Here is an 11,753-nt window from a genome sequence, read left to right as displayed (position 1 = left end):
GCGGCAGGCAGGCCGGGAGATGGAGCGGCCTGGAGTTCCTTGCCAGCGTGGAGCCTAAGGAAGCCAGGAGATTTGGGGATGGCCGCCTCGCAGTGACAGCTGCTTTTAATTTGTGTCAAGAAGAAAAGCTGCCTTTTAATTAGAACCGTTTGGGTTTGTTTGTTTTTTTTCTTTCACTTGCCAGACTAAGCCTGTTAACAGGGACTAGTACAGCCAGGGAAGGCCGAACACAGTGGCTCTGGGCTTTCCTCCGGGGCAGTCCCACTCACTGAGGGACTGCAGGGAAAGTCTTTTGGTGCCTGCCACGTGCAGGGTCTCCGGAGGCGGTGGGCAGCCTCTGCAGGGAGGAAATCAGCCCTGGCCAGTGGTGTGCACTCAGGGTCCACGGCCAGGCATCTAGCTCCTTGGTTTAGGAGCGAGGGGCAAGGGGCAGGGGGTTAACGTGGAGGGGTCTGTGGGAGCAGCTTGCTCTCTGGAGCCCGGGAGAGTGGAGGGCAGTACTCGCGTTGACCGGCTCCGCCAAGGACCTCCGTCAGCCTTGATCCTGATGGTTCGTCCTCTTTCTGGCTCCTTGCAGCCTCTCCTCCAATTGTCCTCCAGGGTTCCTGCATTTCCCCCCTTGTGGTGTTCCAAGAACCCTGTGACAAGCCAGTAGGAAGCCAAGGCTGAATTATTACCTTCTTCATGTTCTGATCAATGTTTGATAGTTTCCCCACATGTTTTCTATTGCACCACCAGATTGGGTGCTTCTCAGGGTCAAGATCACCGTGAGACCAAGTTCATGCCTGAGACAGAGGGCTGGATTGGCTGTCAAAAGCCCCTTTCGATCCTGAAACACTGATTCCCCATAAAACGGAGGGCTTCCCTTGAACAAGAGCCCACCTCCCCATTAAATCAGAAACCTTAAAAGGGGATGTGTTCTTCCTGCCCATATGGGAGGGAGGTGGGGGAGGAAGCATGAAGCTCCTCAGACCGGAAGGAGGCATTCGGGATGCTCCCCCAGTAAATCCCTCCCGCCGGGCTGTGCACAGAGTAGAGCAAGCTCATTTCACCTGTTTGTGACACACAGAGCATCTTGGCTGCCAGGGCCACAGGCTCCTGGTCTAGCCGTCGCTGGCCACAGGGGCTCTGGCTTTTAACTCACCATCTCTCAGCAAAACCGCTTCTTGGCTTTGTGACCACCTTCAAGTTACTTGCTCCCCTGTATGATGGGGATACTCTTAGCTACCCCACAGGAGTGTTGAAAGGGTTAAATGCATTACATGAGATCATGATTGCACAGAATAGGTCCTCGTGTGTTAGACTCCTGCCTTCTCCCGTCTGAGAAGGTCGCCTCTAATTTCCTAGCTCTGCTGCCTCTCCCCTTTCTGTCCCCTAGTGTTCAACTCCCTGGACATGTCCCGTTCCGTGTCAGTGACAACAGCCGGGCAGTGCCGCCTAGCCCCGCTGATCCAGGTCATCTTGGACTGCAGCCACCTCTATGATTACACTGTCAAACTTCTCTTCAAACTCCACTCCTGTGAGTATACGGGGCTTGATCTCTGGAAACTTCTGGCCGGAAGGAGGTTCACAGCCTGAGGCTGTCCCTGGAGGGAAACAGCTCCCCGCAGTGCCCATGGCTTTCTGCTCCTGACCCAGAAGGCCCTGGAGCTCCGGGCTGTCTTGAGAATAGAAGAGCAGGGCCAAGCCTTGCTGTGCTCAGGGAAGCACCTGGCCTGCCAGAGCCGTGACTCAGGACGGTCCTCACCCTCCACCTCCAGCTTTACCACGCCAACATCCATATGTGTCACGTACGCTCCAGACCACACAGATGAGAACAGACCCGGCCTAGACCCACAGGAGCAAAGGCAGCAGTTTCCAAAGAGTTCATCAACGCAGTCTCTTTGTACAAATGGGTTTTTGTGGAGAAATGTAAAATATAAAACAGGGCTGCTCAAATCAATGGAAGGCCATACCTCCCCTAGCCACAGATCCTTGGGATAGTTTCACGGAATGTATTTTGGAAACTACTGGTCTTGTGGACATTCTTATCCGTCTATGTGCTTCTTATTTAAAACGATGGGTCTGGGTGCTGCTTCCTCAGGGTCTGCATTGTTAAACCATATCCCAGATGAATCTGATGTGGCTGGTCCCTCGGTCACACTGTGAGGTGGCTGGTCCCTCGGTCACACTGTGAGGTGGCCATCGTGAAGGGTATACACGTTCAGAGTGCATGGATGATGGAAGACCGAGAAAAATCAAGACTCAAATGGATATTAGCAAGGTTTTATTGCGGAAGTCTAGGACAAGGGGTACTCTGGAACAGGTCACTGACAAGGAGTAGTCTGGTTATTTAGACCAGAACAAGGAAAGCAGCATCACTGTCATTAATCTAGGAGGGTTTCATGGGAGGGAGGTTGGAATTCCCTGTTCAAGGGTTAGAAGGGTTTTGGAGCAGGGGGGCATGTCTGAAGGAAGCAGAGAGGGTAGACTAAATCCCAAGAAAAGAAGGCAGGCAGTCGCATAGAAGCTCTGAATACAGACAAACTTGTTCCTAAGATACTACAGAGCCAGTTGTGCACTAGGACATCCCCACTTCCTTCTATAAAGTGGTGAGTTGTGATAAGAGACAGGTAATTATTTGGGTTTAAAGGCCTTCTTTAAAGGCAGAGCAATACACAAGACCTTCGAGAACTGTGTGGTCAGGGAAAAAGGGACGCACCATACAGTATATGCTTTTCTGAAAATAAATGTTTTCTTTTAGAATAGATTTAGATCTACAGAAAAGTTGCAGAGAGTTCAGAGAGTTCCCATATACCCCTGAACCCAAGGGTCTCAGTCCTTTGGTCTTTGCCTGTCTCTGGCAGGCTCTCTGGATCTCTCCCAGATTCATGTCTGTGCTGGGCCTCACCCAGTGTGCCCAGTGCACACAACCCCCCGTTGAGAGCCCCCCTCTGGGGCCTGCCGTGGTCCACCCTGCTGCTTGGGTCAGGTCACCGCTGCTGTAGTCAGCGACGTAACTTCCATCCTGCTCTGTCGAGAGTGGCTTGCAGTCCAGGAGCAAACAGAAGGAAAGATCTGACTGATAAGTAGCCCTAGAGTCCCTGCTGGCCCCACTGGGCCCTCTTGGTTACCAGTCCCAGGGCAACTCTAGGTCAAGAATGCCTTCCTGCAGGGCTGGCCCCCAGCCCCAGGAGGGATGGTCCCTTCCCGCTGTGTCTTGCCTGCCCTCTGGTCCTCCTGTTCCCTCTTAGTCTTTTCCAATTTCTTCCAGGTCTTCCAGCCGACACCCTGCAAGGCCACCGGGACCGCTTCATGGAGCAGTTCACAAAGTAAGCGGCTTAAGTGAGAGAAAGGAAGGCGAATCTAAAAGTGCTATAAAGTCAATTAATCCATGCAGGAAGCACTTGCTTTTAAATCATCGAGGGGTGAGGGTATCTGCTTTAATGCTTTAAAAAGCGAAGGAAAAGAAGACGGCAGCAAACCTACCAATGGCTGGGGAAGCTGTCAGTTCTCTAATAAATCTCATAGAGAAAGACAGTTTCATTCATTCAGTCATCCTGCTTTATTCCCAGGGCTTCATCCTCTTCCACTTCTCCCTAAGTTCTCACGGTTTTATACCATATACATGCTGACAACTCCCAAAGATATAACTCCAGCCCAACCTTACCTCTGGATTCCAGGTTCACGTCCCCAGTGGTCTATTTGACATCACTATACCAAACTTACATCTCAAACTAAACTCTAGGTTTTCTTCAAAAACGTTTTTCTTTCCCTTCTATCTCAATAAATGCTGCCCACCATCCACTTAGGACAGAGATCCGGAACTCACCACTTTCCTCATTGCCCGTGTCCAATCTATTAGCAAGTTCAGATGATAATTGACAAAGTGATCTTGTCTCTGGTCATATCTCCCATCTCTTCCACTTCCATTGCTGTCTACCAGGACCCTCCGACATGGACGGGATGCTCTGGATTTCAGCTCCAGCCCTCTGCAATCCTATCCCCACCCAGCAGTTAGAACGACCTTGTAAAAACATAAATCCCCTGCTTACAACCTTTCAATGGCTTCTGATTACACTGAGAATCAATTCAAAGCTCCTCTCTGTGGTCTGCAAGGCCCCTACATGATCTGGCCCCTGCCTGCCATCTGTGACCTTGTCTCCAGTTCTCCAAGTGTTTCAGCCACGTAAGGTCCTCTTCCAGTTCCCGGAACATAGCCTGCGTTCAGAGGCTTAGCACGTGCTGTCCCCTGTCCTTAGGATGGTCTCCTCCCAGCCTGGCCAGCTCCATCCAGGTCATCTTCAGTCACCTCCACACAAAGGCAGTCTCTGGCCCCTCATTTGGGGTCTTCTTGCCTACCTTCTGCTCCTCCAACCCCACCCTCATATTCTCCATCACAGCACGCTGTTTACTTCCTTCCTGGTTCTTAGCATGACTTTATTTTTGTTTGACTGTCTTGCCCATTATTGTACCTCTAGCACCTGATTCACAGCAGTCAATTAAGCCTATAGCGTTCAATCATGTTTGAATGAATTAATAAGCTAATCAGCTAGTCTAGAAGAGGAAGAGCTTGTCTGACAAAAGGGCAAATTATTCTGGTGCATTTGGGGGAAAAAATTGGTGACAAGATGAGAAGTCCAGCCCAGCTTTCAATTAAGCATGCCCCAAGAAGGGCCGGAATGGAGGGAGAGACAGGAGGATGGGGCGGAGCGCGGGGTGGGGGGGGGGGGGTGGGCGGGAAAAGCATGAGCATGATCTTTTCCTTGTTAATTTCTTCACCCTTGACTGCAGGAAAAGCATCGCCCCCCCACCCCCACCCCCCGGATCCCAAGCTTAGGCTTCTTTTGCTGGTTCCTGAGCAGCAATCAGAGAGGGCAAGTTCGGGATTGTGCTATCCTCCCGGTTTCCTTGTTCCGTCTGAAAAGCCTCGTATGTTTATTCTATAATAAATGACTTATTAAATGCTAGGAGACAGGCCCTGGGGCTGATTTCCTGGAATGTTAAATTCCAGTAGCTTAGGAAAGCAGCAGAGCCTATTACTGTTGGCTCCAGCCCAGAAAGCGGGAACGTGTGGTCAGGTGATTCTGTTTCCTTTCATTTTTCTGAGCTTATAAAAGCATTTCCCATGAGTGCCGCCTCACCTTCTCTTCCACAGACACGGCGGCTGAGGCCTCAATGTCTCCGAATTCGGAGAAAGCAACAGTGATGTCACAGGGACAGTCCTAACCTTGGAGTCTGAAGGGTTATCGTGAGACCCCAGGAGTTTCGTTTATTGGGCTGAGCTGGAGAAAATTCTGTGCTGCAGAGAGAGGGTGCTGAGATCCCTGACCCTCTTTTATTATATCTCAGAAAATATGTCTGGTGCCCTCAGTTTTGTTGGCCTTCAGTGTTTAGATTCAAAATGGAGACTTGAGGAAGAGAAAAAATTGGGGTTTCTTTATTCCCATATTCATCCAGGATTAGGACACAGTATAAATGGTTTTTCTTCAACCAATATTGCTGAGTAATTCCTCCATGCCTGGTACTACTTTATTTTTATTTTTTAATTAATTTTTATTGGCGTATGGTTGCTTCACAATGTTAAGTTAGCCTCCACTGCACTACAAAATGAATCAGCCATACACATACAGATATCCCCTCCCTTTGGACTTCCCTCCCATTTTACCACAATGCATTAGGTAGAGTTCCCTGTGCCATACAGTATGTTCCCATCAATTGTCTATTTTATACATAGTATCAATAATGTATATGTGTCGATCCCAGTCTCCCAATTCCTCCCTCCCCACCCCTTTCCCCCTTGGTATCCATACATTTGTCCTCTACGTCTATGTCTCTATTTCTGCTTTGCAAATAAGATCATCTATACCATTTTTCTAGATTCCACATGTATGCGTTAATATACGAGATTTGCTTTTCTCTTTCTGACTCACTTCGCTCTGTATGACACTCTCTGGGTCCATCCACGTCTCTATTAATGACCCAATTTCGTTCCTTTTTATGGCTGGCCCAGTACTATTTTAAACCTAGCTCAGCAGGGCCCAGTCTCCGCCTTCTAGAAGCTTATAGTCTAGTTGAGGAGATAACAAATAGCGCTCAAATAAGGTGAATTCATTAAAAAGAGATCTACCTTAGTAATTAAGTTCCCTTCCCTCTTCGTATCATTAGTTGGTTTATCCTCAGAAATTTATTTTAATATTACTCTAAGCCAAACATTGCTGGGAAGATACATCTGCCAAACAACAGCATATATTCTACGGTGATGCAGAAATTAGTTTTTGGACTGTCTACTCTTCCAAAGGATTTTGTGGTTTGAATTACTCTTCCCCCAATCAGTGAGGACTGGCTATAAATAATCTCTCCCTGCAGCATCATAATTGCATCCTAGCACCATGGAGCCCATCTCCTTGGCAGCCCGTGCCCGGCGGCTGGGCAGGCAGTAGGAAAGCAGGGCGTCCCCTCCTCGGGGCTGGCGAAGGCCCCCAGCAGCCCTCAGGCCTTTCTCCACCCTTAGGTTGAAAGATCTCTTCTATCGCTCCAGCAACCTTCAGTACTTCAAGCGGCTGATTCAGATCCCTCAGCTGCCAGAGGTAAGGCCACACCCAGGGAGCTGCTGAGTCCTGGAGGCTGTCTTAGAGGCTGGCAGGTGGGCAGAGTTTGAGGATGCGTCTTCCTTTTTCAGAACCCACCCAACTTCCTACGAGCCTCCGCCCTGTCAGAGCACATCAGCCCTGTGGTGGTGATCCCAGCCGAGGCCTCATCCCCCGACAGCGAGCCAGTCTTAGAGAAGGATGACCTCATGGACATGGATGCCTCCCAGCAGGTGAGGACCACTTAGGAGGAAGCTCAGGCCTTCCCGTTGCCCCCGGGGAGGGCGGGAGGACCTGGGACAAGTTCAGCCACCTTCTAACCCAAGCTCCGTAAGTGGACCTGAACCAGATTAAGAAAGCATCCGTTCCCACGTGTCACTCATGAGACCCACGCTGACCTCTCTGGGTCTCTAACCTTGTCCTTACTCCTTTCTGGTCACCGCAGAATTCATACGACAGCAAGTTCGATGACATCTTTGGCAGCTCCTCCAGCAGTGATCCCTTCAATTTCAACAGTCAGAATGGCGTGAACAAGGACGAGAAGTGAGTCCGGGCTGTGGAGTTAAAGCACATGGTACAAAAGCTAAGTTAAGCCATGATCTCACTTGCCACACACCCAACCAAAGAGGACTTCTTGGGCTTCTTCAGTAAATGTCTTGACCTTCAAATACTGGCCCCTTTAAAATCCCAGAGGAAAATCGAATGAGGCTGAAATACCCATGGACCTGTGGGTGGTAGATTAGTATCTGGAAACACTGACAGTCTTAGCGTATAACTTACAGGATTTCAAAGAACTGTTCCCAAATTAACATCGACTTTTAACCTCCTCCCTGGGTCTCCTAGCTCGCATTTAAAAGGCAAGGGATAGAAGCACAGTGGAAGCAAACTTGCTGTCCTTCTGTTCCCAGGGATCACTTAATTGATCAACTGTACGGAGAGATCAGTGGGCTGAAAGCACAGCTGGAAAACATGAAGACTGAGGTATGAATTGGGCTCTGATCTGCGTCTGGGCTTCACCAGAACATGACAGCTTTTAATATCAAATTTGCTTCACCTCCACCCTTGCTGGGCAACATCTTGACCAGGTCGTTATGCATTTCCAGTGCACTTAACCCTTGAGAGCAGCATTTAAGCCACGCTCCAGGGGCCCTGTGATAGTGGGAGATAATTGTGATCACCAGCAGCTGGCTGTGACGCTGTGCGGTGAGAGACCTACTCTTCTCACTTGGCGATGAGAAGGTTTGACTTGTAGCTCTGCTGGCACTTTGCAGTGTCTGGTGCTGAGGCTTTACCCCTGGGACCGGAAAACGTCCTCTCCTTCTTCATTCCAGCTGGTCCATCACGGCTCCCAGGCCCCTCTCACAGGACCAGAACTCCCCTGCCGTCACCCCCTGTTGTTGCTGGGGGGGGGGTGGCTTGTAGTGACCAGATCCCCTGCCGTCCCCCCCTGTTGTTGCTGGGGGGGGGGTGGCTTGTAGTGACCAGAAGCCTCCACTCTCGTGAGGCCTTGGGAGTGGGCCTCTTAGGAAGACCCAGGTGTTGATGTGGTCGGCGCTGGAGACGTGGCAGGTCGGCCCCGCTCGGCCCGCCCAGCGCTCATCCCCGGGCCCTCCCGCAGAGCCATCGAGCCATGCTGCAGCTGAAGGGCCACATCAGCGAGCTGGAGGCCGAGCTGGCCGAGCAGCGGCACCTGCGGCAGCAGGCGGCCGACGACAGCGAGTTCCAACGGGCCGAGCTGGACGAGCTCAAGAGGAAGCGAGAGGACACGGAGAAGGCTCAGCGGAGCCTGACGGAGATCGAGAGTGAGCGGCTGGCACCGGGCTGGGCGTGAGGGTGGGGCCGGGGAGGGCGGAGCCCAGTGAGACCCCGGATGGAGGCTGAAGCCAGGCGCCAGAGACCCGGCCTCGAGTCTGTCCGGGAGGCCGTCATGAATGCCAGTGCCACCAGTCAGAAGGGCAGATCGGTGTCGGGCAGGCTGAGAGCCCCACTTGAGGCCCTGCTGCGAACACGGAGACGGGGCTACAGAGGATGACGAAGGAGAGGGAGCCTAAGAAAATTCGTGGCGTAAAAGCCAGAAACCCTGATAAAGTAAATGCCGAGCATGAAATGCTCAAGGCATGCATCAGTGGAGGGATTTGAATTAGGTGAATTCTTCATTAAAGAAGACTTCCCAGGGGACTTTATTTCAGTAGGGTTTTCGAGGGAGAAGGAGGTATATATGCTTGTGAAAAGGAGGGATGATCTTCTAGGGGTTCTGGCTTATTGGAAGGAGGGCAGAGGGTCCCCACCAGTGCGGACCCCTCACCTTGGTCCTTGACGATACAGGGAAAGCCCAAGCCAACGAGCAGCGCTATAGCAAGCTAAAGGAGAAATACAGCGAGCTGGTGCAGAACCACGCCGACCTGCTGCGGAAGGTAGGACCCTCACCGCCCCCATCGGCACGCGCAGGCCCCGCTGCACGGGGGAGAGGGTGACTTACGCGACGTGGCTTCTCCAGGGCTGGCGCCCCCGCCGTTTCTTGGAAACCGCAGCTCCCTGGCCTCCTGTATCTCGAGCTCCACCTTAGGTGCCAGCCCCACTAGCATTAGCATTATCCCCCATCTTTATCATTTTGGCAAATAGTTGAGAGTTGAGCATCTGAAGGTGACAGCTTCCTTCTAGGTGGGAAAGTGATGTCTGTGTCCGACTCTAGGACACTCACGGTCTGAATGCCATCATTTGTTCCGGGAGGAAGATGGCCTTTGTGCTGGAGATACGCTAGTTCGAGACACTGTGCTTCTCTTACAGAATGCAGAGGTGACCAAACAGGTGTCCGTGGCCAGACAAGCCCAAGTGGATTTGGAACGAGAGAAAAAAGAGCTAGAGGATTCTTTCCAGCGCATAAGCGACCAGGCCCAGCGGAAGGTGAGTAGAAGTCGTGGGAATTGGGGTGGGGGGGGCGGGGAGGGTGTCTGTCCGAGATGGAGGTGGGCCTTGAGCACTGCACAGATTGAAAGACCTCGTCTGCTTCACGAGCAGGTAGAGCCCTGTGGGAGGGTGACAAGGGACCGTACAGGACAGGACGTGGTTACCCATGTGTAAGGGGTTAGAGGCATGGCGTGATGAAGGGTCTGAAGTTGAGTGGGGCTCATCAGCTAGGACGAGTCTCGAGGAGGTTTTGAAGTGGAAGCAGGTGGATGTCAGAGAGGAGTGGCATTTATAAAGACCCACAGCCAGAACTCCCATGAGTTGGGATGGGGTTGGCGGCAGGTCCGATTGGAGTAAAGAGATGTCCTGGTGGATAAAATGGAATGCCTTACACTTAGAGTAGTGGCTTTCACGCTTTCCTGTGACCCAAAGTGAAAAAAATACATCTAATGGAAATCAAAGTTTCACAGAGCAATACTTATCCTTATTATGTGAATGCATGTGGATTTTTTTTGCGGGGGAAGCTCTGTTTACTGCATTCTTTTAAAAATGTTAGCTGTGAATTCTTACTCATGGGTCACAACCCGCTCTTTGAAAAACACCACTTAGAAATCAAAGAAGGGAAATTGTTTCAAGACGGTGAGATGGGGTGAGTCAGCATTATACCTACTGGGTGTTGGGATGCCTGAATTAAAGATCTCATTCTGCTTTAATTAGTGTTATGGGCTCAAGCATGACATTTGGGAAATGTCCCTAAAACTCCCCACCCTACCCCCGCCCTTGACATTTCCTGAAGCTGGAAAAAAATTTTTTGGTACATTCTGAGCTCTCACCTTCCCCCTGCTTTTTGTCAGGGTAAAACTTGCTTCTATATAAAAGAGTATACAAATCTCACAAGTATAGCTTGGGAATTTTTATATGTGTTTATCCCGTGAAACCACCACCCAGGTGGGAGCGCTCCTGTATTTCTTCTCTTTCAGACTCAAGAACAGACAGAAGTGCTAGAGAGTTTGAAGCAAGAACTTGCCACCAGCAAACAGGAACTCCAGAGTGTCCAAGGCAGCCTGGAAAGTTCTGCCCAGGTAAGTGTCACCTGTCTTTCCCTTCCTCATTCTTTTCCATCTCTGGCTTTGGTGTTGCTGGTACCCGGCATCCATCACCATGAGCACATGGCCCACCTTGGTCCCATCTGGGATCAGTGTGTCCTTGGGAAGGGGCAGATTCCTTGTGGCCTGGTGGTGGGTTTGGACCTCTGGAAAGGGGACAGTTTAATTCTCCCAGCAACTCCCTCTTCCCACTCGGTCGCCCTGCAGTCAGAAGCAAAATGGACCGCCCAGATCGCCGAGCTGGAGAAGGAGCGGGGCGGCCTGGTAGATGCCATGGCTTCTCGAGAGGAGGAACTGTCCACTCTTCGGGAACAGTTGGAATACACCCAGATCAAACTGTCTAGCACACAGGCAAGTAACGGACACCCACTGGGGCTGACCAAGTCCAATTTCATAGTCATGGGCCTCGGCAGTGTATGCATGGAAGCAGGGGGGCTGTGAAAGGGGTTTGGGGCCTTTGGCCAGATCGCAAAGGCGAATATTCTGCGGGCATAGCTCCTAATGCCAGCGTGCCCTGTGCTGCACACAGAGCAGATGAGAAGGGATGCACCTGGCACTCTCTCCCTAAGGGTGGAGGACGGGCTGCCGTGGTCCATCCCCGTAGCCTCCTGTGCTCGGTGGCACACACCTGTGGACAAAGTTAAAGGCTTTTTCTCTGTGTCAAGCTAACTGGCTTCGGCCTCATTAGCAGCAGCTCGAGCTAAGATGCCAGGAATCCCAGCTGTGTCACAGGTGGATGCTGCATGGAGGCTCATTAGGGGGCCTATGGCCGACTCTCACTTCCCTGGACCATCTCTAGGAATCTGTAGGCCGGCTCGCGAAGGACCAACGAAAAATGCTTCTGGCAGAGTCGAGGAGGGCTGCCGAGCAGGTGGTGCAGGAGGCCCTGAGGCGGTTTGAGGAGCCCGCTCTCTTCAGCTGCGCCGGATCTGCAGGTGCCCTTGCCCTTGCCCGGTTTGCAGGTGCCGGATCCTTACAGCCCAGTGCTCTTCAGCGTCGGCCTTGAATCCTGTGAGACCCTGATCTCAGGGGTTCCCAGCCCAGCTGCATGTCAGGATCACCTGGGGATGCCCAGGGCCCCACCACCACTGCCCCACGCCTAAATTCTATTCAGTCGGCAGCTCTGCAGCACAGGGCCTACGCAGTATCTTCTAACCCCACCCACCCACCC

General features: G+C 51.6%; 1 protein-coding gene across 2 annotated transcripts in view; it reads left to right on the top strand.

Annotated features, from left to right (window-relative positions):
• HIP1 (huntingtin interacting protein 1) overlaps positions 1-11,753 on the top strand; it is a 156,005-nt gene that overhangs the window by 126,251 nt on the left and 18,001 nt on the right. For both annotated transcript variants that reach the window (XM_007468793.1, XM_007468794.1), the window contains exons 8-19: positions 1,379-1,519; positions 3,254-3,311; positions 6,494-6,569; positions 6,662-6,802; positions 7,015-7,112; positions 7,478-7,550; positions 8,188-8,371; positions 8,895-8,983; positions 9,357-9,473; positions 10,457-10,558; positions 10,790-10,933; positions 11,382-11,517. In XM_007468793.1, the coding sequence (XP_007468855.1) occupies positions 1,379-1,519; positions 3,254-3,311; positions 6,494-6,569; positions 6,662-6,802; positions 7,015-7,112; positions 7,478-7,550; positions 8,188-8,371; positions 8,895-8,983; positions 9,357-9,473; positions 10,457-10,558; positions 10,790-10,933; positions 11,382-11,517 (1,359 nt within the window). The remainder of the gene's footprint in view (positions 1-1,378; positions 1,520-3,253; positions 3,312-6,493; positions 6,570-6,661; positions 6,803-7,014; positions 7,113-7,477; positions 7,551-8,187; positions 8,372-8,894; positions 8,984-9,356; positions 9,474-10,456; positions 10,559-10,789; positions 10,934-11,381; positions 11,518-11,753) is intronic.

This window comes from Lipotes vexillifer, unplaced genomic scaffold, assembly GCF_000442215.2.
Source record: "Lipotes vexillifer unplaced genomic scaffold, Lipotes_vexillifer_v1.1 scaffold12, whole genome shotgun sequence".
Classification (NCBI taxonomy): domain Eukaryota; kingdom Metazoa; phylum Chordata; class Mammalia; order Artiodactyla; family Lipotidae; genus Lipotes; species Lipotes vexillifer.
This window is presented reverse-complemented; position numbering and strand designations above follow the sequence as displayed.